Raw genomic sequence first — 23,442 nt, 5'->3', positions numbered from 1 at the left:
TGATTCAACACTTTAAAAGCCAGTATGTACAGAAAAGGTACATTGAGAGCAACAACGCTACTTAATTAATCAGTTGTTACAAAACAAATTATCTAATCCAGTCAAACATGTAAATACACAAAACATTTCTTGCTCCAATACTATTTCTACTCAAAAGGTCTCTGAAAAAAGATGAACATAAGATCTGAAAGCCGAGGCTTCCTTGTTACTCTAACCCATCATCAAGAACCCCTGCGAACTAGGTACCATTTGCAGGTTATTTGAAGCCAAAGGGTTTTATGTTTCGAGCTACAGGAGTGCACTTAAGGGGATGAGCCAAAGTCAGGTTCAGTTCTCCAGCAGCCTCTTCCAATTTAACCTCACCCCTTTGATTTTCCAGTCAAAATATTGGACCGTCATCCCAACTGCAGTTCCTACAAAGATGTATGCTAGATTTGCTCCAGGACAGCCTCTCCTTCCGCTCCCAAAAGGAATGTACTTGTGTGCTTGCTCTCTTCTATCATCCTCTTCCCCAGTTCCTAAAGAAGCTAGAAACCTTTCTGGCTTAACCTCATTAGGATCTTCCAAGGAATCAGGATGTCTCATCACAGCGTAACCATTAACTAAGAGTGTTGTGTTCTCCAATATGTAGCAGCCTCTGATTCTACACTCCTCTCTTGAGGTCCTTGCAAAGAGTGGAGCTGGTGGGTGCAGTCTAAGCACTTCTTTGACCATTGCTTGCAGATAAGGGAGGCTTGGTAAATCTGTTCTTGAATCAAACTTGTTTTCACTACAACTGATTCAATTTCTTTTCTCAGTCTCTCAAGAATGTTGGGGTTGTTCTTGTTCATCAGCTCAACCGTTGCCCACTGTGTAGTTTGTCCCATACTATCAGTGCCTGAAATGAAAAATTCCTGCATTTGTTTAACAAAAAACACTTCTTAGTCAAGATAATGACTTTGAATTCTTAATGAGGGGAAGAACACTTGCAATGAAAAATTCTTAATATGGTTCCTAGTGATTTTATACTCGGCCTTTTCATCTCAGTTTGATGCTCACTCGGCTTCTTTTCTCCATGTTTCAGTAGAACCCTCTCAAGCAACTCGTCAAATCTCGGAAACACACATTATATCCTTCTTGAACAGTGAGATTCTGAACTTCTTGAGCGGCTTGTGAAGCAATGTTGCCAAGAAAATCTTCTTAAACAAGGCAAATGACTCGATAACTAGACCCCTTCTCTCTCTGCCTCACCATCTTCCTTCGAGTAACAAGTGCTCCTAGATCTTGATTATCCATGAGAACACTTAACGGTTCTTAAACAAAAATAGGAAAAATTCTATAAAAATATCCGAACTAAATTTTGTTAAGCTTTTTAATATCCAAATTTTTTCATTATACAGTTTAATACCCCAATTAATTATTTTGCCCATTTTAATATCTAAACTTTTAAAACTGTGCCCACTTTAATATCCGAACTTTATTTATTTTAATAAAAATACTAATAAGTTTCAAATAAAATTTTTAAAAATCTTTAAAATTTACAAAATAAACTCAGAAAATTCTAAATTTTTTGGTGTTTGAGAAATAAAAATAACTAAATAGTGTGAAATATTAAATTTTTGTAATAAAATTTCTAAGTTTTAAATATTGTATTTAGTTTGTTTTCTGAAATAATAAACGAAAATTATTTTTATCGTTCAAATTCATTTATTTTTTAAAAAATAAATTTTCCATGGTTTTCTACCTACTTTCTAAATCTTAAAATAAAACTAGAATTTTTAATATTTTTTCCTTAGATTTTTGAGATTTTATTAAGTTTGGTTTGAAACTTATTAGTATTTTTATTTAAATAAATAAAGTTTGGGTATTCAAGTGGGTACAATGTTAAAAGTTTGAGTATTAAAATGAGCAAAATAACTAGTTGGGGTATTAAACTGGGTAATAAAAAAGTTTGGATATTAAAAAACTTAACAAAATTTAGTTCGGGTATTTTTATGGAATTTTCCAACAAAAATATTAGTATTAATAGTGTAATATACTTGAAATCTCTTATTTTAATCTTGAACTAAATTTTAGATTAACTAAGAGTTGACAAATGTCTATTACTGCTCTTAAAATAATAAAATTGTTTCAAAAGCTAGAACACCATTACATTCTCTTTCTTCACGTTCTATTATTTTGTTTTGTTTAATAATGAAAAAACCTACAAGAACATATCTAAGAACATTTTGCAAATGCTTTCTTCATCTATTTTGAGTGTGCAAGTCCTTGCAGGGATATGTTCAGTGCAAGCTAGCCAATCACATCAAAACATAAATAATCCATAAAACATGTTGGGAAGTATAAACCATAAGCGACATTTTTGTTCGCTATATACTTGTTATAATCTATTGGATTCAAATACAATATTTAATATCATATATTAATCATTTTTATTATGACCAAAATAAGTCTTTACAAAAAGGAAGTATGAACCAATCAAAAAGAATAAGGAACAAAGATTTACCCGATCAAAGACACGTTTATATTCCTTGATAAACCCAACACTTTCCCATCGGATTGATGAGTGTTGAGATCAATCAAAGGTGACATTCTTATTTATAGGAGAAGATTTCTTCTATAACCATGAAGAAGGGAAGGGGTGTTGAATGAGTTGTAGTGGTTTAAGTGATGTGAATAAGATTATTAACTACATCGATTGAATGCTGGCTAGAGACATGACGATGCTGGATTTGCAGAGGAGTTGTATTCTTTATTTGGTGTAAGACAGTGAATGGTAACAAGCAAGTTACTTGAAGTAACTGATTAAACGAATTGGATTTTGTAGATGATTAACTGGACTTCTATGTGAATATTGCATCACATTAATGAATAAGACTTTAAAATAGATTATGGCCCACCATAATTTTTATGAGGACATATGACATTTTTTCCTTATAGAAAAAAATATTATATAAGATTGTAGAAAGCAAGTATCCGTTACATCTATCTTATTAAAACAGAAACATTGTGTTGGACCTAACATTTATTTTGTAAGTTTTTAAATTAAATACACATTTATACTTTATAGTTAAACCTACATTAAATCACTAATATTCTTTTCTTTATACTACTATCCATGTTTCCAAACAATATATTTATTTCTTTATACTACTATCAATGTTTCCAAACAATATATTTTTATACTACTATCAATGTTTCCAAACAATACAATAATTAATCTTAGTTATTTTATATCTATCATTTTCTCTTTAAAATTTTGTAGAAACGTTATAATTTCATAAATTGCAAAATAATGAACTTTAAAATTTGGATTATAAGACTACAAAATATGAAACTATTACAATTTAAATCCAATTAGATTACATATCGGTCATCCATCAGTTCAATCGGTTAGTCTCGGGTTTTAGTGATTTTTTTTAATATGAATATTTTAAAAACCTAAATTGAATTGTCAGATCTCCGGATTAACCGGTATAATTACAATCGGGTTGAATTTAGAAACACTGATTTAAATACAAAAATATTTTAAATATACACTCTTTAAAAATTACCAAAATATTTGTTAAGTTATTAGTGAAATTTTTCATCGTAAAATATTCCGCGCTTCCAAAGCGCGGGTCAAAATCTAGTTACATATAAGTTAGGTGAATTTTATTTCAAATGCATCAAAGAACCGCTCTTTTCAACATTTCCGAAAAGAATAAAAAAAATTATTTCTTATTGGGCTATTTCTTTCGCATCGTTTCTTCTATAGCACACGTTTTATAACCCAGACTCTCTCTCTCTCTCTCTCTCTCTCTCTCTCCGGAGAAAGAAAAGAAAAAGTAAAAGAAGGCTCTTTCTGATCTCTCTCTCTTTTACTTGGATCATTCGTGAATCTGTTTCTCCTTAGATCCAAACCATTTCAATTTCATAAATTTTCGATTTTCGCGTTCCTGGTCTGTCAAGCCAGAAAAAAGGGGATGGCGGCGGTGAATGGGTACCAAGGAAATACTCCGGCGGAGACAACGCCGGCAGCCACCGGATCGAAGCATCCTGCTCCTCCGACTAAGACCGTCGATAGCCAATCCGTTCTCAAAAGGTTCTTCCCTTTTCTTCCGATCTTGGCATATCTCGCCTCCGATTAAAAAGGGAATTTCGTTGTATCTCCGTTGTTGGCTTCGATTTGATTAATTCTTTTTGTTTATGGAGTTTCATGTTTTAGATTAGCAATTGACTCCAACCATATCCATCTCTTGTGGGTCGTACATATGCTTCTAGATTATCTTTTTAGATAGTCGGTGAATCCAAAAAACTGATTGTGACTTCTCTTGTTCCCTTGTGGATTTTATCCTTGTTTGTCTACCAACTGTTCGCTAGAATGCCTCTGAGAGAAACGATTCATTAAATTTTATACGTATCACATTTCACTATGGTTTCTTCCTCCTGCTGATTGGTTCTGAATCAGATCTCAGTTCTTTTATATACTGTTCTGATAAGTAGCATGGCTTATCTGTCGCTGAAGAAACGGGATAAGAGATAATAGATTTGAGACAGATTAGAGTGAGAACTAATAAAGCATGGCTTATCTTGGTTAAGCAAATTCACGATTTTTTTCCTAATCCATTGTGCTTCCCTTAATACGCAGGTTGCAATCTGAACTAATGGGTTTAATGGTAACCTATCCATCCATCCATCCATCCCTTCCCTTTGCTTTTCTACGTGAAGAGTCAAAACTGAACCTGGTCTTTTGATTTTGATGTTTGTTTTTTTTTCAGATGGGAGGTGATCCGGGGATATCGGCTTTCCCAGAGGAAGACAACATATTCTGCTGGAAAGGAACTATCACAGGAAGCAAAGATACTGTGTTTGAAGGAACTGAGTACAGACTCTCACTCGCTTTCTCCAACGATTATCCTTTCAAACCTCCCAAGATCAAGTTTGAGACTTGCTGCTTCCATCCTAATGTCGATCTCTATGGCAATATTTGCTTGGACATTCTTCAGGTACAAAACAGATTCATTTTGCTCCTACTTCTTCTACTTTGTGTGGTAGTGGTTAATCTCAATCTCACGGAGCTTTAAGAAAAACTGTTTTCACATTGTTCGTAGGATAAATGGTCATCCGCCTATGATGTGAGGACGATATTACTCTCGATTCAAAGCCTTCTTGGAGGTAACACCTATGGCCTGATATAATCTACCACTTACTTTTCTTAATTGGTTTTGATCAATATCTGATTTGTTTAGTTGTTTTGATTCATCAGAACCGAACATCAGCTCACCATTGAACAACCAAGCAGCTCAGCTTTGGAGCAACCAAGAAGGTAATTTGCAGTCATAATAAACATATCTCTGGTTTTCTCCACTTTAAAAAAAATTCAATAGTGAATGTACTTCTCATGTCTGTTTTTTTTTTTTTTAAATTTGGTTTGCTGATGTACAGAGTATAGGAAGATGGTGGAGAAGCTCTACAAACCTCTAAACGCATGATTCTGAAAAGCCTCTTGTAACTTGGATGCAAGAGTGTCACTGCATTCAAAAGATCATGCTACTTTTTTTTATTAAACTTTGTAATCTCAATTACAAACCTCTAAACGCATGATTCTGAAAAGCCTCTTGTAACTTGGATGCAAGAGTGTCACTGCATTCAAAAGATCATGCTACTTTTTTTTATTAAACTTTGTAATCTCAATTCGTGCCAGTCTTAGCAATCAAAACCAGTAATATCTTCCGTGCAACCAGATCAAAACTCTTTTTTTCCCCAATCAATGGAAGTTCAAAAATGTAGCGGAAATGTCTCAAAAACTTTAATCTATATCCTCAAGGCCCAAGAGGCAGATGTATTGACCTAGTAAAGCAAATGGGCCTCAGTTTATACGAGATCTCCAGCCCAAGTTATAAAAACGACGTCGCTTGTTTCATACCCTGGCCGCACACACTCGAGAAAGAAACCTTGGAAAGTGAATAAAAACCCGCCGGAGTCTTCACTGTCGCATCTCCAGCACAGAAGCATTTTTTCCTTTTGTTTAAGAAGGCGAACAATCTCTCTCACCTCGCGAGCTCAGATCTCTGATCTATTGTGTTCATCGCTTAACTTGATATGTCGATCTCCGCTCAAAATCCGGATATTTCCGGCGAAAGGCAATCCGGCCAAGATGTTCGTACCCAGAACGGTACTCTTCTTCTTCTCTCACATTTTCTACTAATCTATTCTCATCGGTGTTCGATCTCTAGGGTTTTTTCTCCTTCTTATTTAGTTAGTATATAAACTCGAATTGGATTTGATTATATATCTGCAGTGATGGCTTGTCAAGCCGTTTCAAACATTGTTAAAACCTCGCTTGGTCCTGTGGGACTCGACAAGGTGTGTACTCTTGGCTCTACTGCTTTGAGATTTATTTTATTGGTTTTCTGATTTGCATTATATATATATATATATAAATCAGATGCTGGTGGATGATATTGGTGATGTGACCATTACAAATGACGGTGCTACCATCCTTAGGATGCTGGAGGTCGAACACCCTGCTGCTAAGGTGACTAATTTGATTTACAACCTACTTACGTTTATCTCTGATATACGAATTTATTAGTTACTTTTTTGTGTGTGTTGTGACAGGTTCTCGTTGAGTTAGCTGAACTCCAGGATAGAGAAGTTGGTGATGGGACTACATCTGTTGTTATTGTTGCTGCTGAGTTGCTCAAGGTTTTTATTTTTATTTTTATTCATGTTTTCCATGGTTTTGTCACATGGTAACTGCTGCTTCTTGATGATTAATGGTCTTACGCGTGTATCTGCAGAGGGCAAATGATCTTGTCAGGAACAAAATACACCCTACCTCGATTATCAGTGGATACAGAGTAGGCTGCGACTTTGGTTTTCTTATGTAGTGTTACACGAGTGTTTCCGTTGTGTTCATAATCTGTGTTACTGTTGGCAGCTAGCGATGAGGGAAGCTTGCAAATACATTGAAGAGAAATTGGTCACTAAGGTTAGTCCTGTTGTGATGGTTTATATTTTGCGCTCTGATTTTTGTATTTTTTTTTTAATTAGTATACAGCATGTGAGGAAACTTTAATTTATGTTGGTAACTTCTATACATGAGTTTGTGTTGGTATTGCATGTGTCTGCCCGTTAATTAACTACTTCTATTGCTTTTATAGGTCGAAAAGCTTGGGAAAGCTCCATTGATAAACTGTGCTAAAACCAGCATGTCCTCCAAACTAATCTCTGGTGACAGCGACTTCTTTGCCAATTTGGTATTGCTTCCAGTTCTTATTCTTTGTCAATCACGTGGAACTGCATGCTTTATTATAAACCCATTTGGGTTATAAATTGTGTTAGTAATTACTAGTTTACTTTCGGTTTCATCTGGAAGACTCTATTCTACATAAGTCTGTCATGAAATTTCCTAAATCGTTGATAATTTCTTGCAATACGACTCTGATCATTGCATTTTTCAACTGTTATAATCATATTTTTCTTTTCAAGGTTGTGGATGCAGTTCTGTCAGTTAAGATGACAAATCAGCGGGGGGAGATTAAATACCCTATCAAGGTCTGTTTATGCTCTTCTCTCAAAGTTTTAAACATAGCATCTGGTGTGAGGATGATAATTTAATTTTAAAACACTTCTGCTTACTACGTTGTAGGGGATTAATATTCTGAAAGCTCACGGACAAAGTGCAAAAGACAGCTATTTGTTGAATGGATATGCACTCAACACTGGCCGTGCTGCCCAGGGGATGCCATTGCGAGTTTCTCCAGCGAAGATTGCTTGCCTCGACTTCAATCTTCAGAAGACGAAAATGCAGCTGGGTGTCCAAGTTGTTGTTAACGATCCACGAGAACTTGAAAAAATCCGTCAAAGGTAATTTTCACTGTCTTCCTTACATTCAGAGTACTTAGTGTTTTCTTCTACATATGTTCAGTTTGCTCTTTTAATCCTGTTGGGATAAATAAAGCCTAAGATTTGTAGCTATTTTATACGCTTGTACTGCTTATTTTATCTATCTTTCAGATATAGTTTTTTCCAAATAATATGTTACTGAATATTTTGTTTTACAGAGAAGCTGACATGACCAAAGAGCGGATAGAGAAACTTCTTAAAGCTGGGGCCAATGTCATTTTGACCACGAAGGGAATTGACGACATGGCACTTAAAGTAAGATTGAAGACAAATGATTTTTTTCTCTACCCTTACCCATTACTTAGTTACAAAGTATTTGAGTATTACTTTCCTTTATGTTTATTCATCAAAGGTATTGAAATCCTTGTGTTCTCACTTTGTTTGCGTTTATTTCAGTACTTTGTAGAGGCTGGAGCTATTGCTGTTAGGCGTGTCCGCAAAGAAGACATGCGCCATGTTGCCAAAGCAACTGGAGCAACCCTGGTACTTCCTCAGTTATTCTTCCTTTTTAATACTAAAAGCATTAGAACCTAATTTACAAAAACTAAAATATGTTTGTGAAACTTCAGATCATATCTAAATCCTTGTTCTTTGCTTTCAGGTCACCACTTTTGCTGACATGGAGGGGGAAGAAACATTTGATCCGGCACACCTTGGAACTGCAGAAGAAGTTGTGGAGGAGAGAATCGCAGATGATGATGTTGTATTGATAAAGGGAACCAAAACGAGCAGTGCGGTATGTCATTTGCTTTTTGCTCTAGTTCATGCTTAATGGTTGACTTGACACTACTATATCATCGTATATTTTATTTAAAGTTATCCCAAGTTATTTAAAGTTACCAAAGTTAAGTCTAGCTTTGTCATGACTTCATAAGTTTCTTGTCTGTTAGGTCTCCTTGATCTTGAGAGGTGCAAATGACTACATGCTTGATGAGATGGAGAGAGCACTGCACGATTCTTTATGTATTGTCAAGAGGACCCTCGAGTCCAACACGGTAATATCCTTTTCCTACCTGTTAAGAGACATTTGTTTCATTTGCTGACGATTACCACATTTCTGGTTTTATGCAACACTCTGTTTCGTGTCAAACAGGTGGTTGCTGGTGGAGGTGCAGTTGAATCAGCGTTGTCTGTCTATCTGGAGCACCTGGCTACAACCTTGGGCTCTCGCGAACAATTGGCCATTGCTGAATTTGCAGATGCACTATTGATTATACCAAAGGTGCGACCTAAAATCCTTTTTCATATATATATAACTGATCTTTTAAATATGGTCTTATTGTCCAATGCTTATCACATCCTTATTCACATGTAGGTGCTTGCAGTAAACGCTGCAAAGGATGCAACCGAGTTGGTAGCTAAACTGAGAGCATACCACCACACCGCACAAACCAAGGCTGATAAGAAGCACTATTCAAGGTAACAAGCTATATTGTTATCTATATCTTTCTCCTCTTGAGGTCTCGCTTGAAAATGTTTAGCTCATTGGCTTTATGCTTATTGGGAAAACGCAAATGCAGCATGGGACTTGATCTTGTTAATGGAACCATCCGTAACAATTTGGAAGCTGGAGTGATCGAACCAGCGATGAGCAAAGTGAAAATTATTCAGGTGAAGCCTTTTTGACTTTAGTTTTTCACATCAAACAGATTTATTATAAAACCGAGTTGTCTTAAACGAGCTTTTGTCTTGTGACCAGTTTGCAACCGAGGCAGCCATTACCATTCTGCGAATTGATGACATGATCAAACTGGTGAAGGAAGATGGCCAAGGCGATGAGTAACCAATCCTCAAAGCTTCTCTTTGTTTGTCATATCTTTAGTGTGCGTTTCTGTCGGCTTCTTTTTCTAGCTGTAACAATGACATATCTCTGAAACAGCAGTTTATGTTTTTCGCTTTTTACTTCAATTAATCTTTCTTTTTGGATTTATTGTGTATTTGAACAAGAATTTAATTCGTTGTTTTTAGAAACAAGTGATAAAATTTTCTATTAAATAGTTAAGTGTGATATAATTATGGATATGAACAGAAGAGACAAAAATATTTACCTACATGCGTCTGAAACAAACAATTAAACTATACATTCTTAATCTAAGCAACTATTCATATGTTCGATATGGTCCGAACGCTATGTGATGAAGCCAACAACAATGCAGAACCGATGCTTGAGCCATCTTCCATGGCCTTAATCACTACATGTCGAGCCACGTCGTCTCCCAATATATCTCTCAAAGCTTCGTCCATGTATTCTCTAAACATCTTGTAATTCGAATAGAGACCACCTTCTACTGCAATCACCGTTCTTCTCATCATCTGCTTACCGATGCTTCTTCTTCTTCCTTCTCCTCCTCCGCTCCCATCTCTCCCTACCTTCTTCAAGATTCCTGAGATTCCTGCTGCTGATAGCCTAGCTGCTCTGCGTGTCACTACATCGCATATCTTCACTACAAGTTTCCTCACCTTCAGTTGTACCTTGGGTACCTGTTGTTATGAACCAGGGAGATAGGTCGTTTAAGTGATGGGGATTGTATATATATCATCATTCATTTGTTTTCGATATTTGTGGAATAGCATAAACATTTACCCCTAAATGTTTCAAGATTGTTGCTACTTCATGCAACTCTGGTGTGTCATCTTCGTGCATTGCTGACACTGAGTTTGTTCTGTGATTAGAAAAATATATATTGGACTTAAACATGTATATATAAACTCGGATGACTACACTACGCAAAATACAAACTACTAGCTACCATTACCTGAGACTTTTTAGCACATATATAATTCGTGATAACTTCGTAAATAAAACAGATACAGAAGGAAATGAACCTTAGAACGAAAGGCGTCGATAAAATGGAAGAGATGGGTCCAAAGATGTCCGATTCTTGTGACATACGAAGAATTACTCTGCGGACAATGTCTCCAAGATACATCCCTCCTATCATCTTCTCAAATCCCTATATGAAAAACACACACACTTGTTCATCTTCACTGCTCATTGGTTACCTGATGATAAACATCGAAAACAAGACGAAACTAAAAGAGGAGGAAAAAGGGAAATTAGCAAAACATTACCATGTCATTTGAGTTTAAACTCTCTGCATCCAACTCAATGTCATATAAAGTTCTTGGCAGACGAGATGACCAAAAGTTTCCCCACTCCATGTTCACCACCTAACACATAAAAAAAGAGTAAATCATTAGACGAAAATATTCTATACTAAACCCACATGAATCTAAAAATGCAGGTTTCTTGGGATGAATACCATGCTTCCAGAAGTTGTGCGCGGATTCTGACACTTGATTATGGCATCAGTTCGTTCGAGGTAACATGCGTTACTACCTGTTCCAAAGACAACAGCGGCAATCGTGTCTGGGTCATGATAATGCCCATAGGACAGGGCCCCAACTGTATCATTCACCTGCTCAAACAGTGAAACTACTAATATTAGAACCAATTCTCATGCTACTTCCTTTTGAATAGAATTTTGTAAACGGAGTGTGAAACATAACGGAGAAACTTCAAAGGAATCGTAATAATGGATGAAGGAGCAGTTCCCCAAGGATAGGAGTCTATTGCAGTAACAAAAGCACTTACAAGAGCAGCAACGTGTATATCTAGCCCTCTCCTGTCCAACGCTCCTTGTAAACATTCAGCAATATCTTCCCCAGCCTAATATTATCAACGTGTCAAGAAACATAAGAGAAAAAATGGTGCGCAAACGCTTGACGCAGAATAGGGGGACTACATTTCCCTCAAACCGAACTCAAAATGCAAGAAGAATATGATATGGATTGAGATGGTTATACGTTTCATTTGATCCAACCATTGTCCTAACTGCGTCACAGATTGAGATGACGTAATGAAGCCTTATAATTAACCTTTATAAGGGCAGACATGTAAAAAAGAGTCCCAGAAACAAATTGAACTAACCATTTCACTAATTGCGAAACCTTTGGTCCATTTGATGAGAACACCGGAAGAGAGAGACGTTTGTTTGACCGGGAAAGAAAAAGTAAACGCAAGTTCCCTTTTCACATCTTGCGACGAACTGGACTCTTTTCCTTCTTTCTCAATAAACTTCTGCAAGGATGATGCCAGAAAGTCAAAGAGAACCTGCACATCAACAACAAAAAATAAATAAAACAAGTAGTATATATTATAAAAACCGAGCTTGGAATGGAACAAGACAACCACGAGGAGGCAAGCATAGTTACCTCGCTGGTGCTATTCAACAAAGATGTGGGTATGCTATGTCTTTCGATATCTTCAACTTCAAGACTCGACCTTTCTCCACCCAAATGAACCCTTATTATCCTAAAGTAAGATCCTCCTAGATGAAGCGCGTAATAAGTTCCTCTCTCCCTCCTGACATTAAATACATTACATAAAAATCGATCCTTTATGTCATTTATCTTTAACCAACAAACATTGGCACATGTAAGAATATATATGTCTCTAACCCATTGGGAAGATCATCGACGAAAGTGAGGAGCATCTTAAGCTTAGAACCTCCTTCAGAGACCAAACCAGCTTGCATCTCCACAGCCACAGCATCCACCATCTGCCTCAGCCTCCCCAACGGCGTCTCAAACGATTCCTCCAGATCCTTCAGTAACCCAACCACCTTCCTCCACTTCCTCCGTCGCTTCACCCTCCCTCTCACCATCACCGCCGCCACCGAGCAAGCCACGACCGCCGCGGCCGCCGTCAACATCGCCAGTACCCTCCCCATTTGAGAAATGTTTTTTGACTTTTCCTACAGGTTTGGGTGGTTGTGATCGGTGATCGCGGATAGATCCTCGATCTGCGTATTTGATGAGTCTGTTGGCCGGATGGAGTTAGCGGGAGGATTGGATTTGAGTGCAGAAGGAGAAGATAATCCCGTAAACATTTTCTTGCCTTTGATGGAATGAAGAATACAACTGTGTAATCCCCCTCCCCCTCCTCCTCCCAACTCTCTTTCTATTTTTAAAATCCACTTGTTTCGTCTTTCCAATTCTATTTATTGGGCTTGATGTTCCTATCCCAAGCCCACTAGGTTTTTTTGTGTGTTTCCGCTATGCGCACAAATATAAATAATTACAAAATAAATATATTATAAAATTATTTATATTCTAATTTTAATTAAATTGTTTTTCATTTTATGTATGATTTATTTTAAATAATATTATTTTATTTTACTTAGATATGTAATTTGGATATATAATATTTAGTTGATTTGGTTATTATTTGAGTATATTAGATTGCATTTATTTCTTTAAATATAATCATAATATGTGTTCAACAACCATAGTATTTTTGTGCTGAAATAGAATAAAATTTTAATTAATTTGTTTATTGGTATTTATACTTTTTATTTTTGATATAGAAATTTTTATTATGTAAATTACTTATCTTGTGGGTTATATTGAGTTACACGTGTTTCTTGAAATTGAGTATAACTACGTTTGCTTCTCTTAAGCTAATTTGATAAGTTTTATTTATTGCTTTAGTTCAGTATTTCATCTTAAATATGTAATTTTAATTTCATAGTTAATTTTATATTTTTCATTTGTAAAAATAGTATAAAACTGAAGTGTGATATGCACAATTTTTATAAACGGACATTATCGATAACAATTTTCAAACTCATGAATAGATATCGATTTGTAAATAATAATGTTTTGTCAATTCTAAGTAACTTTACACTTTAGTTGTATAGAAGAAAAACTAAATATTATAATAATCTTAACCATAAATGCTCACATTTTTTGTATTCTTATTATAGGTATCTTATGTTGTATAATATATAAAAACAAAAAAATATATTAAGAATTAAAAACAATTAGTGGTATATTATGTTTGATTAAATTTTGATATATTTTTATATATAGTTTGCTAAACAAGTATATACTACTATGAAACAAAATTAAAATTTATCAAAAGAAGAAAAATGCAAAAGTGAAAAAAGATCTCGATAGTAGCAGTTATAAAATATTTTTAGTTCATCAAATATATTTATTATACGTTACTTAAATTAACATTTGTAATAATCTGATAAAATAGATTGATATCAATAATTTTTTTTATTTAAAATAAATATATTATGTTTTACAATAAAACATCAAAAATGTTTTTTTTTAACTTTCCTTTTTATGAATCACATTATTATAAGATATATTTTCATTCTCATATACTTATTTTCACAACATATATTTTTCCTTTTTATAAATATCTTTTCATTCTCGTATATTTATTTTCTCAAACGTTGTTATTATATGAATATTTCCTTTTTTATTATACATGATCTGGAAAATAGAAAAAGGAAACTAAATTTTAACGAAAGTCGCTACATAAAAGAGGTGAATTTCATTTAAAATGCACGAAAGAGCCACTTTCTTCAAAATTCTAAAAAAAAAAAGAAAATGAGTATTTTTCTTAATATAAATGGAGGGAAAATTATTTAAATAAAATATTTTAGCTCAGTAGTTTTGATGAGTGTATTTCCTTCAAGTCTTGAACAACGATTCACTTATCATTTGTAGATTACTTGGTGAAAAACAAAATACAATTAGATTTATTAAACATTGATATTCGTAAAATTGTTTAGAGTAATGAAAGTAAAACTGTCATACCTGAATTTTTATAAGATAAATGAAATTGTTTGGCAAATAATCATTTACATAGTTTTTAATAATTTGTAGTAGTATAGTAATCAATGTGAAAAGAATAGAGATGTGTTGGGGGGGGGGGGGGGGGCACAATTGGGTTGAATTGCAAATCCCTTGCTTCAGGGTTTAATTGGAATGAGTTGTAGTTTTATATTTTTGTGTTGTCGATATATATATTTTAACTATAAGATTTTGACTGTAAATTTGAAAAGATTTACTGATTTACTTGTAGAATTTTTAAGGCTAAATATAAGTTTTCTAGCAAATTTTCTTTCTATAGCTAAAAAATAAGAAAAAAATTTATAATTTAAAAAAAAAATCTGTAAAAGATGGTTGAGAGAGTTTATAGTTTAGAAAGAAATTGGGCTATTGGACATTTCTAAAATACTTGTCAATCACATTTTTAGAACATCTCCAGTCTCACTCTATTTTTTATTTTAAAATAGAGTTTATAGTAAAAGTGCTTCAATGGTACTATATTTCTTACTCTATAATAGATTGAAAATAAGTTTACTTATATAGAGTTATTTGTTCATCATTCTATTTTCTACTATAAAATAGAGTATCATTAGAGTAAACTTCAAATCTATTATAGAATTACTATATTTTAATGTAAAAAATAGTTCTATGCCGATTCTATGCCTCCAGCTTGGTTTTCTGAATCGGACGAGTATAGATCATAGGTTTAGTTTTCTATTGTTGTCAAAAAAAAAGAAACCATGGTCTTCAATGGTCTTACGGTTGTTCAAACAAAAATGCTAGACTTTCTCTCTCTTTATTTTTTTTCTTTGATCATGAAAAATGTTTTGTGGTCTTATAAAGGGGTTTTAGTTTGCATATCGATCCTTTTAATTTGAACTAGATCTTGACCCCTCCAACCGGACATGTATTTATTTTACTTTTTTATTTTTTCTGTTTATACTAAATGATATATTTGTAATATTTAAACATAAATTAGATTAAAATTAAAATTTGTAGTTATAATAAAAATTAAAAGTTTAAAAATATTTTGATATAAATTTTAAATTTTCTTATTAAAATAAATTTGTCAAGGAAAAATAATCTTGCACTGTTGTTGTTTATTTCTATAGCTTGACGCGTGGCCGTATAAATATTTGCTCACTTTAATTTTTTTCTTTGTACTAATGATAATATATGTGTATATATATATATATATAAAATTAATATGTATTACATAATTGTTAGTATAATATTTTTAAAACAACAATTTTATTTATTACTTTGAATAATTATATTTTGTGATTTTAATCGTCTATTATATCACAGTGTAACATATAAAAATCTAATATTTGGACTTATATTATGAAAGCGTTATACTAATAATTTATGAATAAATTATTTTTCTTTGTACTAATGATAATATATGTATATATATATATATATTTTGTAAATTAATATGTATTACATAATTGTTAATATAACATTTTAACACCACAATTTTATTTATTAATTTGAATAATTATATTTTGTGATTTTAGTCATCTATTATATCATAGTGTAGCATACAAAAATATAATATTTATAACTAATTGGACTTATATTATGAAATCGTTAGAATAATAATTTATGAATAAATTATTTTATATTTTATTTATATGTTATATAAATTGATTTTGATGTGTGATTTTTTATTTATTATTTCTTATTACTAAATATTGAAAATATTAATACAAAATCTATTAGTAAATCTATTTTGGTTAAAATTCGATTAAGGAAATCTATTATTTAAATTAAGAAAACACATTAAATACTTAAATCCATTATTTAAATAAAGAAAATACAAAACCTCTTTAAATATAGCTTCATTTAATATTTCAATGGTATATTATTGTATATAAAATAAAAAATTTAGGGCTAATTTAATTTTGTACCTCTATCTTAATAATACCGAAGACTATAGGACCCAAAAACAGAGTTAAATGTTTTAAAAAAACTGTATAAACAATTACTGTGTTTAAAAAAACACCACTTCAGGGGATGTTTAATTACAATAAAAAAAAGGAGGCTCCTTTTGTTTACAACAGTCGTCAAGCGTCAGACAAAGTCCTCCTCGCTGTTGTTGTCTTTGGTGGTTGTAACTGAAAGAAACTATGCAATCTGGCGGCGATTACACCAACGGCTTCCACGGCGACGATCACCGCGAACTTGAACGGGTAGACAAGCAAGTCCCCTGTCTCAGCTCCTTTGGTAGAGCCAAGAGGCGCGCTCGTGACCCTAGAGGCGGTCTCACCAATGGGGTTAGGGTTTCAGACCAGCTCGGCGAGCAGAAGCCACTGGAGTCTCAGGACTCTCCTCCTCCTCCTTGCACCGACTTCGATGTCGCCTATTTTCATTCCTATGCTCACGTTGGTATTCACGAAGAGATGATCAAGGTACGCTTTTTGCTTGAGAGCTTGAAATTGAAAGTTAAAAGTTGAATTCTTTTCGGTTTGGGGAAGTTACCCTCTTGTTGATTTGATTTGATGTATATGGTTCTTTGTTCTTGAGCTCTGTTCCCCTCAAAAGTGAACTTCATTATTCAGTTATATATCAGATTAGGTTTTTGTGTGTCATCTTCATCTTGATAAAACATTCTGCTGTTGACTTTGGTCCTTGGGACCATCTCACTTCGTTGTTGAATGTCATCCGGTTGATACAGGACCGGGCAAGGACGGAGACTTATAGGGAAGCTATAATGCAGCATCAGAACTTCATCCAAGGGAAGGTAAATGATGAAGTTGAAGAAGATTCAAACTGGGACTGTTTCTTTAGTTTTTTTTACTTAGCCTGTGTCAAGATACGATTCTTTTGTGTGAAGGCTTTCTTTGGAAAATTGTTATGTGGTAGTTAACAATTTTGTTTATTTCTGCAACGATTGCTTGTAACAGGTTGTGGTGGACGTTGGCTGTGGAACAGGCATCCTTTCAATCTTCTGTGCTCAAGCGGGTGCTAAACGAGTATGTGTCTGCACACAACTTTGTTATTTAATATTTTTGAAGAATGTAGCATTACTTAAGCTTGTATCTCTGCGTCTGTATATTCCATAAACCTCTGGGGTTAACCACCATTACTGTTAATGTGTCTCTTACTTCCTTGCAGGTATATGCTGTAGATGCAAGTGATATTGCAGTCCAGGTATTATCCAGTTACTTGGATTGCTCTCCACCTTAGCTTCTTTTTTGTGCAACTTTCGTGAAGTGACGAGATTGGCCGTTTCTTATCATCATCATATGTTTTAATGGCTTGGAAAATTTTCCAACTGAGATAGTTGGGATTTTTTTCACTTCAATAAAACCAGTTGTCATATGTTTAGATTTGTTTGTATTTTAATCTAACTCTATTTGTTGCTTCATGTTTTGTATCACCCTTGACATCAATCAGATCAATAAAAGAAATCTTGAGAATGTTTCTGATATATTAGGCTCTGTGAAGTTGATCTAACTAAGAGTTTGTTACTGAGTCTGGTGTTTTATCTCTGAATATGGTTTTCATTTGTTTTTTTTTGTTACCTATCAGAGCTGAAATGCTTTTGTGATTCTTACTAATGGCTTCTATTCATTCTTTTTTTTTTCTTTTCTCCTAATACCACCAGGCAATGGAAGTTGTAAAAGCCAACGGATTATCTGACAAGGTCATTGTTTTGCATGGAAGAGTGGAGGTAAATTCTTTTTTTTTTATGATAAAAGTTTTGTCTTATATGTCAGACATGCTTAAGGTTGATGTCCATATAAGTTGCAAAAAAAGATAAATCGTATACAGAAAGATGAGAAAGTAAATGAATTAGATGAAGAATTTGGGATACTCTTATTGGTTGGGTGCAACAAACATCCAAGTTTGTGTGCAAACCAACCCTCATTCTGTAGTAATTTCTTCTTTTGCTGTAACGTTCTTCAGGATGTTGAAATCGACGAGGAGGTTGATGTTATAATTTCAGAGTGGATGGGTTACATGCTCTTGTATGAGGTTGTTTCCTTATAACTTTTATGTTGATGTTCAAATGATAACCTACCGAATTATTAAGTTTCTTAACTCTCTCGGGCTTCTCATTCTCGTATTACTGTTTGTTGATGTGGTGTAGAGCATGCTGGGAAGTGTTATTACAGCTAGAGATCGCTGGTTGAAGCCTGGAGGTTTAATTCTTCCATCACATGCAACTGTATGATTATGAATCTCTTCAAATATTATATCACAGTATGCTCTAATACTTTTGTGAAACAATGCAACATTTGATGATATGTTGTTATTTACTTTCTGTTGATAGTTGTACATGGCACCGATTTCACACCCTGACAGATACAGTCACAGCATTGATTTTTGGCGCAACGTTTATGGGATTGATAGTAAGTATTATATCAACTTCTACTTTGGGACAAAATTTGATTGGTATTTTAGTTAAAACCGAGTTGGGATTTCCATAATTTTATGTGAATGTGATGGTTTTGATAAGCTCTTATTGCATTACATGATATGAGCTTTGCCATATCCTTCATTATAGGCGGAAAGGTCATCTCCTAGACAGAGTAGATTGATAAATTAGGCCACTGTGATAGCATTTTTTACTTTGATAGTCCTGGTCCTTTGCTTAAGGGAGTAAACAGGTGGCATTACTTAGTCGTAAGTTTCAATTAAATGTCTGCTTCTCACTCATCTTCACGTTGGGGGTACATGTATTAGTCAAATTATATAAAGTGATAAAGAAGTACCTCGCAGAAAGCTTTCAGTAATGATGTTTGATGTGGTTTTGCACTTTGCAGTGTCTGCAATGATGCAATTAGCTAAACAGTGTGCATTTGAAGAACCTAGCGTGGAGTCCATATCAGGCGAGACAGTTCTAACGTGGCCCGAAGTGGTATTTCCTTTGTTCTCTGAGTGCTTGTTACCTGCAAAAATCTTTGAGCTCTCTGCTATGCTATACTGAGTAAATGATCATAGACCAAACTACCCACTATATTTTTACGTAGAGCATTTAAAATGCAGGTTAAACATATAGACTGTCAAACAATAAAAATCCAAGAGCTAGACTCAGTTACTGCAAGATATAAATTCAAGTCAATGATGAGAGGTATATATATCAATATCATTATATCAACTATCAGTGTGTCTGTGTTCATTTTTAGATGGGAGATACTCTTCCTTCCTCTCTGTGCTGAGGTTTTTTAACTTTTCTTGTTGTAGCTCCTATGCATGGTTTTGCATTTTGGTTTGACGTTGAGTTCAGCGAGCCTGCCAAGAATACTAGTGCAACAGGCGTTGCTAATGGTTCTTCTTCATCAAAAAGTCCTTCTAGAGAAGGAAATCAGAAGAAGCGGAGTAATCCGAGTGATGCACTCGTGCTGTCCACTTCTCCTGAGGCTCCTCCAACCCATTGGCAGCAAGTAAGTCCATGTTTTTTCCAGTTTCTTCAACTCTCCCTGGTTATGATATGGAAAAAGTTAGCTTACACGTTGTGACCATTTGAACCACTTTTTCTTGTACAGACGATTGTATATTTCTATGATCCGATAGACGTAGAGCAAGACCAAGTCATTGAAGGTTCCGTTACTCTTTCTCAAAGTAAAGAGAACCGGAGGTTCATGAACATCCACCTCGAATATACGTGAGTAACCAAACCCCACTCTTTTACGCATTTCAACTTTTCCGAGTTCCTACCAATGCTCAAATCTTGCGGTTTTTGCAGCTCGGCCGGCCGTTCCTTTGTAAAGGAGTCGGTAATGCGTTAAGAAGGCGAGAGATTCTCTGACGACATCTCCTTTACCTTAGAAGGGTCTGTAAGATTTAGTCTCTTCTACTAAAGCAATCAGTAGTCCAGAATCCAGACTTGAAGACTTTAACAACAAAAGTTATTTTTGTCTGCGAAACCATATATGTTCTTGTGAGAGAGTATTAAGAGGTGTAGAACAGAAGGAAGCAATTATAGGACATTGTTCTTGAAGCCATTTAGCTTCTTTACTAGTAACTCAACATAGCATATATGACATTGTTGATCATGCATTTTATCTGGGAATTTTGTGTAACTAATACACTTGGTTTAAAATGGCGCATGGCAAGGTGAGGCGATGAGTGTCTCGATTGCGCCATGGCTACACAAAGCGCTCGCTTTGTGTGGAGGCAAAAACTATAGTGCAAAACATAGGTATAGATAGAATAGAAGTTTAGAACCAAAGTACAGAACAGAACTCTAACTAGTGAATAAAAACAAGAGGAAAACGTCAAACATCAAGGACATGAAATAAAGAGAAGAACAATAGCACATGGAACCCTAATTTTAGACTTAGGTTAGGGTATATAAGATTAACTTAGGGTTTGCAAAGGGCTTTTATGTGACGTCAAAGATGTGCTACAAATCTAATTCGGTTTAACAGTTTAAATTTGGCAAACTAATTCATTTTGACTTAAGATCAATAAAGCGTCGCTTTAGGAGTCTTAGGTTTAGTAAGAAAGCGTAGAACAGCGTTCGCTTTGTGTAAGTGGCCACGGCTTGAGGTGTTGAGGCGATCAGGACATCGCCAGACCTCGCTTAGCGCCATGGCGCCAAAAGCGAGCGCTTTTTTAAACCAAGCTAATACATGAAGGTTGGAATAGTCAAATTTATGTTTAAATTAATTTATATCCATTGACTATATTGATTTTTAAATTATTTCAAATCTAGAACAGTTAAAATATTCATTGGCAATTTAAAATATCTGTAAAACAAGTTAGTACTTCTTGTTAAAAATACCATCTTTATGTTTTAAATTTTGAAAAGTACATCTCTTATATATTAAAACAGAAGTCATAACTTCAATTTATGTGTGACTTTTTTAAAAATGGACCTCACTAGAAATCAATTATTATTCATTTATTATTAATAATATCTTATATATTAAAACAGAAATCACAACTTCAATTCATATGAAATCAATTATCATTTATTTATTATTAATAATATGGTCATATAAATATTACTTCTAATATAACCATCGACTCATACAAAACCGGATTGGTTAACAAACTAATATTTGATTCTTTATTATTATTTGTTTTCTTATTAAATGTAATCCTATTATTATAATTCTGAACATTTGCTTTTTTTTTTACCTTACCATCAATCCAAATATTTATCTATATAAAATGAAAATCAACACCCGCACGATTGTGCAGGTCGAAATCTAGTTATATATTAAAACAGAAATCATGACTTCTTTCATGTGTGATTTTTTTAGTTTTGACAATCCTTTAATTTTTATTAAATGTATTTTACTAAGACTAATAATATATATAATCTTTTAACTACTTTAATCATAATATTTTTTTATATCTTTTTATTTTAAATATAAATATATATTTTAAAATTCTAAAAAATCTTTTAAAAGATTTTAACAAGATCTTAATTTTCAAAGATTATATGTAAATATATTAACTAATTTTGAAATTAGTTATGAAATATTATTATATATTAATATATTATATATTAATTTATTAATTCATGTATAGTTGTTTGCTATTAATTTATTTTCTTAATAAAGAGTTGTTTGATAGTTTTATAGATGATCTTAACAACATTTCATTATAAAATTATTGGACTGATAACAGAGTTTAGTTACTTTATAAATAAACTTCGTGGTACCAACATTACAAATGCTACTAGATTATAAAAAATAATTATGTTTTAAATTATATAGTACATCATTAGAAACATTAATTAGTTTGATGGTTGGCAAAATGAACGAAATTAATTTTTTATATTTTTTTGGTTTATGCTTAATAGATTAAATATCAACAGTAAATATGGATATATTTTTGGCATCTATTAAATTTAAATATGTGTATCCATTCTATTAAAAATTGAACATGACCTATTGATAAATGTTAAGTTTAAATAACTATATATTTAATTTATTTAAAAGATTATTCTATCAAATTAAATTAATACTAAACAAATGAAATTTAAAAAAAATTCAAATATAAAAATAAAAATTTTCAAAAAATATATTTGATTCTTTATTATTATTTGATTCCTTATTACATGTAATCCTATTATTCTAATTCTGAACATTTGATTTTCTTTACCTTACCATCAATCCAAATATTTATGTATATAAAATGAAAATCAATATCCGCACAGTTGTGCAGGTCGAAATCTAGTTATTTAATTATTTTTTGGAAAACTACACTTTTACATAAGTGATAAGACATTTTATCTATATTTTTACTAAAATTACAAATGTAAATAATTAATACTTTGAAAGTATAATTAATAAAATTATTATTAATTCTGTTTTCGATTATTCTCCCTAATCTTTGCTGCTATTTCAATTGTTCAACTTATTATTACTTGATGTTTTCTTTGCTTTGGCAGTTCGTCAATCTCAATATAAAGAAAAGACAATTCCTATATTTTAAGAATGATGAAAGAGTACATCAAAATTATTTCCAACAATTTCTTTATGACTGTGCTCCATAGGCCTGGGCATTTTACCCGGACCCGAAGACCCGACCCGAAACCGACCCGAAAAAACCCGGTCCGGGTAGGAACCGACCCGATCAAATTATCCTATCGGGTCTTGTTGTAGAGGACCCGCGGGTCTTGGACCCGACCCGACCCGAACCCGTAACCCGGCGGGTACCCGAATTAATAATATAAATTAAATAAAATGAATCAATGGGGAGTCGAAGACGGGTTATTTGTCTACATAGCAAAGGGGTCAGCCATTAGGAGACAACCAACTATTGTTCTATCTCGCATAGTTTAGTATATATACATATTTTAATATAATAAAAACACAAATTTTAAATAAAATGTCAAATATTTTCGGATATATTAATATTTTCAGATTTTTTTTTGTATTTTTAGGTATTTTTTAGGTTGAACCCGAACCGAACCCGACCCGAACCCGACCCAGAACCGAACCGATAAATTCTAGTTACCCGAATGGGTCC

The 23,442-nt window shown here is 33.4% G+C and overlaps 4 protein-coding genes and 1 pseudogene across 4 annotated transcripts; 3 read left to right on the top strand and 2 right to left on the bottom strand.

Annotated features, from left to right (window-relative positions):
• Window positions 1–80: 80 nt before the first annotated feature.
• LOC108838596 (cytochrome P450 705A22-like) lies at window positions 81–1,252 on the bottom strand (annotated as a pseudogene).
• Window positions 1,253–3,746: 2,494 nt separating this feature from the next.
• LOC108857539 (ubiquitin-conjugating enzyme E2 19) lies at window positions 3,747–5,655 on the top strand. The gene is made up of 6 exons (XM_018631528.2): window positions 3,747–4,063; window positions 4,610–4,637; window positions 4,740–4,967; window positions 5,073–5,136; window positions 5,228–5,287; window positions 5,407–5,655. Exons 1-6 carry the CDS (start codon window positions 3,945–3,947, stop codon window positions 5,451–5,453), a joined length of 546 nt encoding a protein of 181 aa, XP_018487030.1. The 5' UTR covers window positions 3,747–3,944; the 3' UTR covers window positions 5,454–5,655.
• Window positions 5,656–5,891: 236 nt separating this feature from the next.
• On the top strand, window positions 5,892–9,867 carry LOC108862833 (T-complex protein 1 subunit alpha). Its single transcript, XM_018637086.2, has 17 exons — window positions 5,892–6,136; window positions 6,263–6,327; window positions 6,410–6,499; window positions 6,583–6,669; window positions 6,765–6,824; window positions 6,905–6,955; window positions 7,128–7,223; window positions 7,456–7,521; window positions 7,616–7,833; window positions 8,031–8,127; window positions 8,269–8,355; window positions 8,474–8,608; window positions 8,763–8,867; window positions 8,966–9,094; window positions 9,188–9,291; window positions 9,393–9,483; window positions 9,572–9,867. Exons 1-17 carry the CDS (start codon window positions 6,064–6,066, stop codon window positions 9,653–9,655), a joined length of 1,638 nt encoding a protein of 545 aa, XP_018492588.1. The 5' UTR covers window positions 5,892–6,063; the 3' UTR covers window positions 9,656–9,867.
• LOC108862834 (hexokinase-4) lies at window positions 9,848–12,819 on the bottom strand. Its single transcript, XM_018637087.2, has 9 exons — window positions 12,334–12,819; window positions 12,088–12,238; window positions 11,804–11,986; window positions 11,468–11,542; window positions 11,136–11,291; window positions 10,945–11,043; window positions 10,699–10,826; window positions 10,457–10,535; window positions 9,848–10,353 (listed from the first exon to the last, which is right to left on the bottom strand). The coding sequence occupies exons 1-9, from the start codon at window positions 12,603–12,605 to the stop codon at window positions 9,976–9,978; spliced, it is 1,521 nt and encodes a 506-aa protein (XP_018492589.2). The 5' UTR covers window positions 12,606–12,819; the 3' UTR covers window positions 9,848–9,975.
• A 3,736-nt stretch (window positions 12,820–16,555) lies between these two features.
• LOC108857450 (probable protein arginine N-methyltransferase 6) lies at window positions 16,556–20,514 on the top strand. Its single transcript, XM_018631438.2, has 13 exons — window positions 16,556–16,916; window positions 17,183–17,248; window positions 17,412–17,480; window positions 17,623–17,658; window positions 18,116–18,181; window positions 18,418–18,486; window positions 18,602–18,679; window positions 18,785–18,863; window positions 19,278–19,372; window positions 19,501–19,585; window positions 19,699–19,898; window positions 20,001–20,119; window positions 20,201–20,514. Exons 1-13 carry the CDS (start codon window positions 16,635–16,637, stop codon window positions 20,241–20,243), a joined length of 1,287 nt encoding a protein of 428 aa, XP_018486940.2. The 5' UTR covers window positions 16,556–16,634; the 3' UTR covers window positions 20,244–20,514.
• Window positions 20,515–23,442: the final 2,928 nt, after the last annotated feature.

The sequence above is a fragment of the Raphanus sativus genome, chromosome 5 (genome assembly GCF_000801105.2).
Source record: "Raphanus sativus cultivar WK10039 chromosome 5, ASM80110v3, whole genome shotgun sequence".
Classification (NCBI taxonomy): Eukaryota; Viridiplantae; Streptophyta; class Magnoliopsida; order Brassicales; family Brassicaceae; genus Raphanus; species Raphanus sativus.
The sequence above is the reverse complement of the archived record's forward strand: the minus strand, read 5'-3'. Positions and strand labels throughout refer to the sequence as shown.

Bases quoted from the DNA above. Each gene is read 5' to 3' on its own strand.
- LOC108857539 (XM_018631528.2), top strand. From the start codon at position 3,945: ATGGCGGCGGTGAATGGGTACCAAGGAAATACTCCGGCGGAGACAACG. The intron at 4,064-4,609 runs GTTCTTCCCTTT...CTTAATACGCAG, and splicing joins AGCCAATCCGTTCTCAAAAG to GTTGCAATCTGAACTAATGG. The intron at 5,137-5,227 runs GTAACACCTATG...TTGATTCATCAG, and splicing joins GATTCAAAGCCTTCTTGGAG to AACCGAACATCAGCTCACCA.
- LOC108862834 (XM_018637087.2), bottom strand. From the start codon at position 12,605: ATGGGGAGGGTACTGGCGATGTTGACGGCGGCCGCGGCGGTCGTGGCT. The intron at 11,292-11,467 runs GTAAGTGCTTTT...CTGTTTGAGCAG, and splicing joins ATATACACGTTGCTGCTCTT to GTGAATGATACAGTTGGGGC. The intron at 10,536-10,698 runs GTTCATTTCCTT...TTCTAATCACAG, and splicing joins TCGACGCCTTTCGTTCTAAG to AACAAACTCAGTGTCAGCAA.
- LOC108857450 (XM_018631438.2), top strand. From the start codon at position 16,635: ATGCAATCTGGCGGCGATTACACCAACGGCTTCCACGGCGACGATCAC. The intron at 17,249-17,411 runs GTAAATGATGAA...TGCTTGTAACAG, and splicing joins AGAACTTCATCCAAGGGAAG to GTTGTGGTGGACGTTGGCTG. The intron at 18,487-18,601 runs GTTGTTTCCTTA...GATGTGGTGTAG, and splicing joins GTTACATGCTCTTGTATGAG to AGCATGCTGGGAAGTGTTAT.
- LOC108862833 (XM_018637086.2), top strand. From the start codon at position 6,064: ATGTCGATCTCCGCTCAAAATCCGGATATTTCCGGCGAAAGGCAATCC. The intron at 7,224-7,455 runs GTATTGCTTCCA...TTTCTTTTCAAG, and splicing joins GCGACTTCTTTGCCAATTTG to GTTGTGGATGCAGTTCTGTC. The intron at 7,522-7,615 runs GTCTGTTTATGC...ACTACGTTGTAG, and splicing joins AGATTAAATACCCTATCAAG to GGGATTAATATTCTGAAAGC.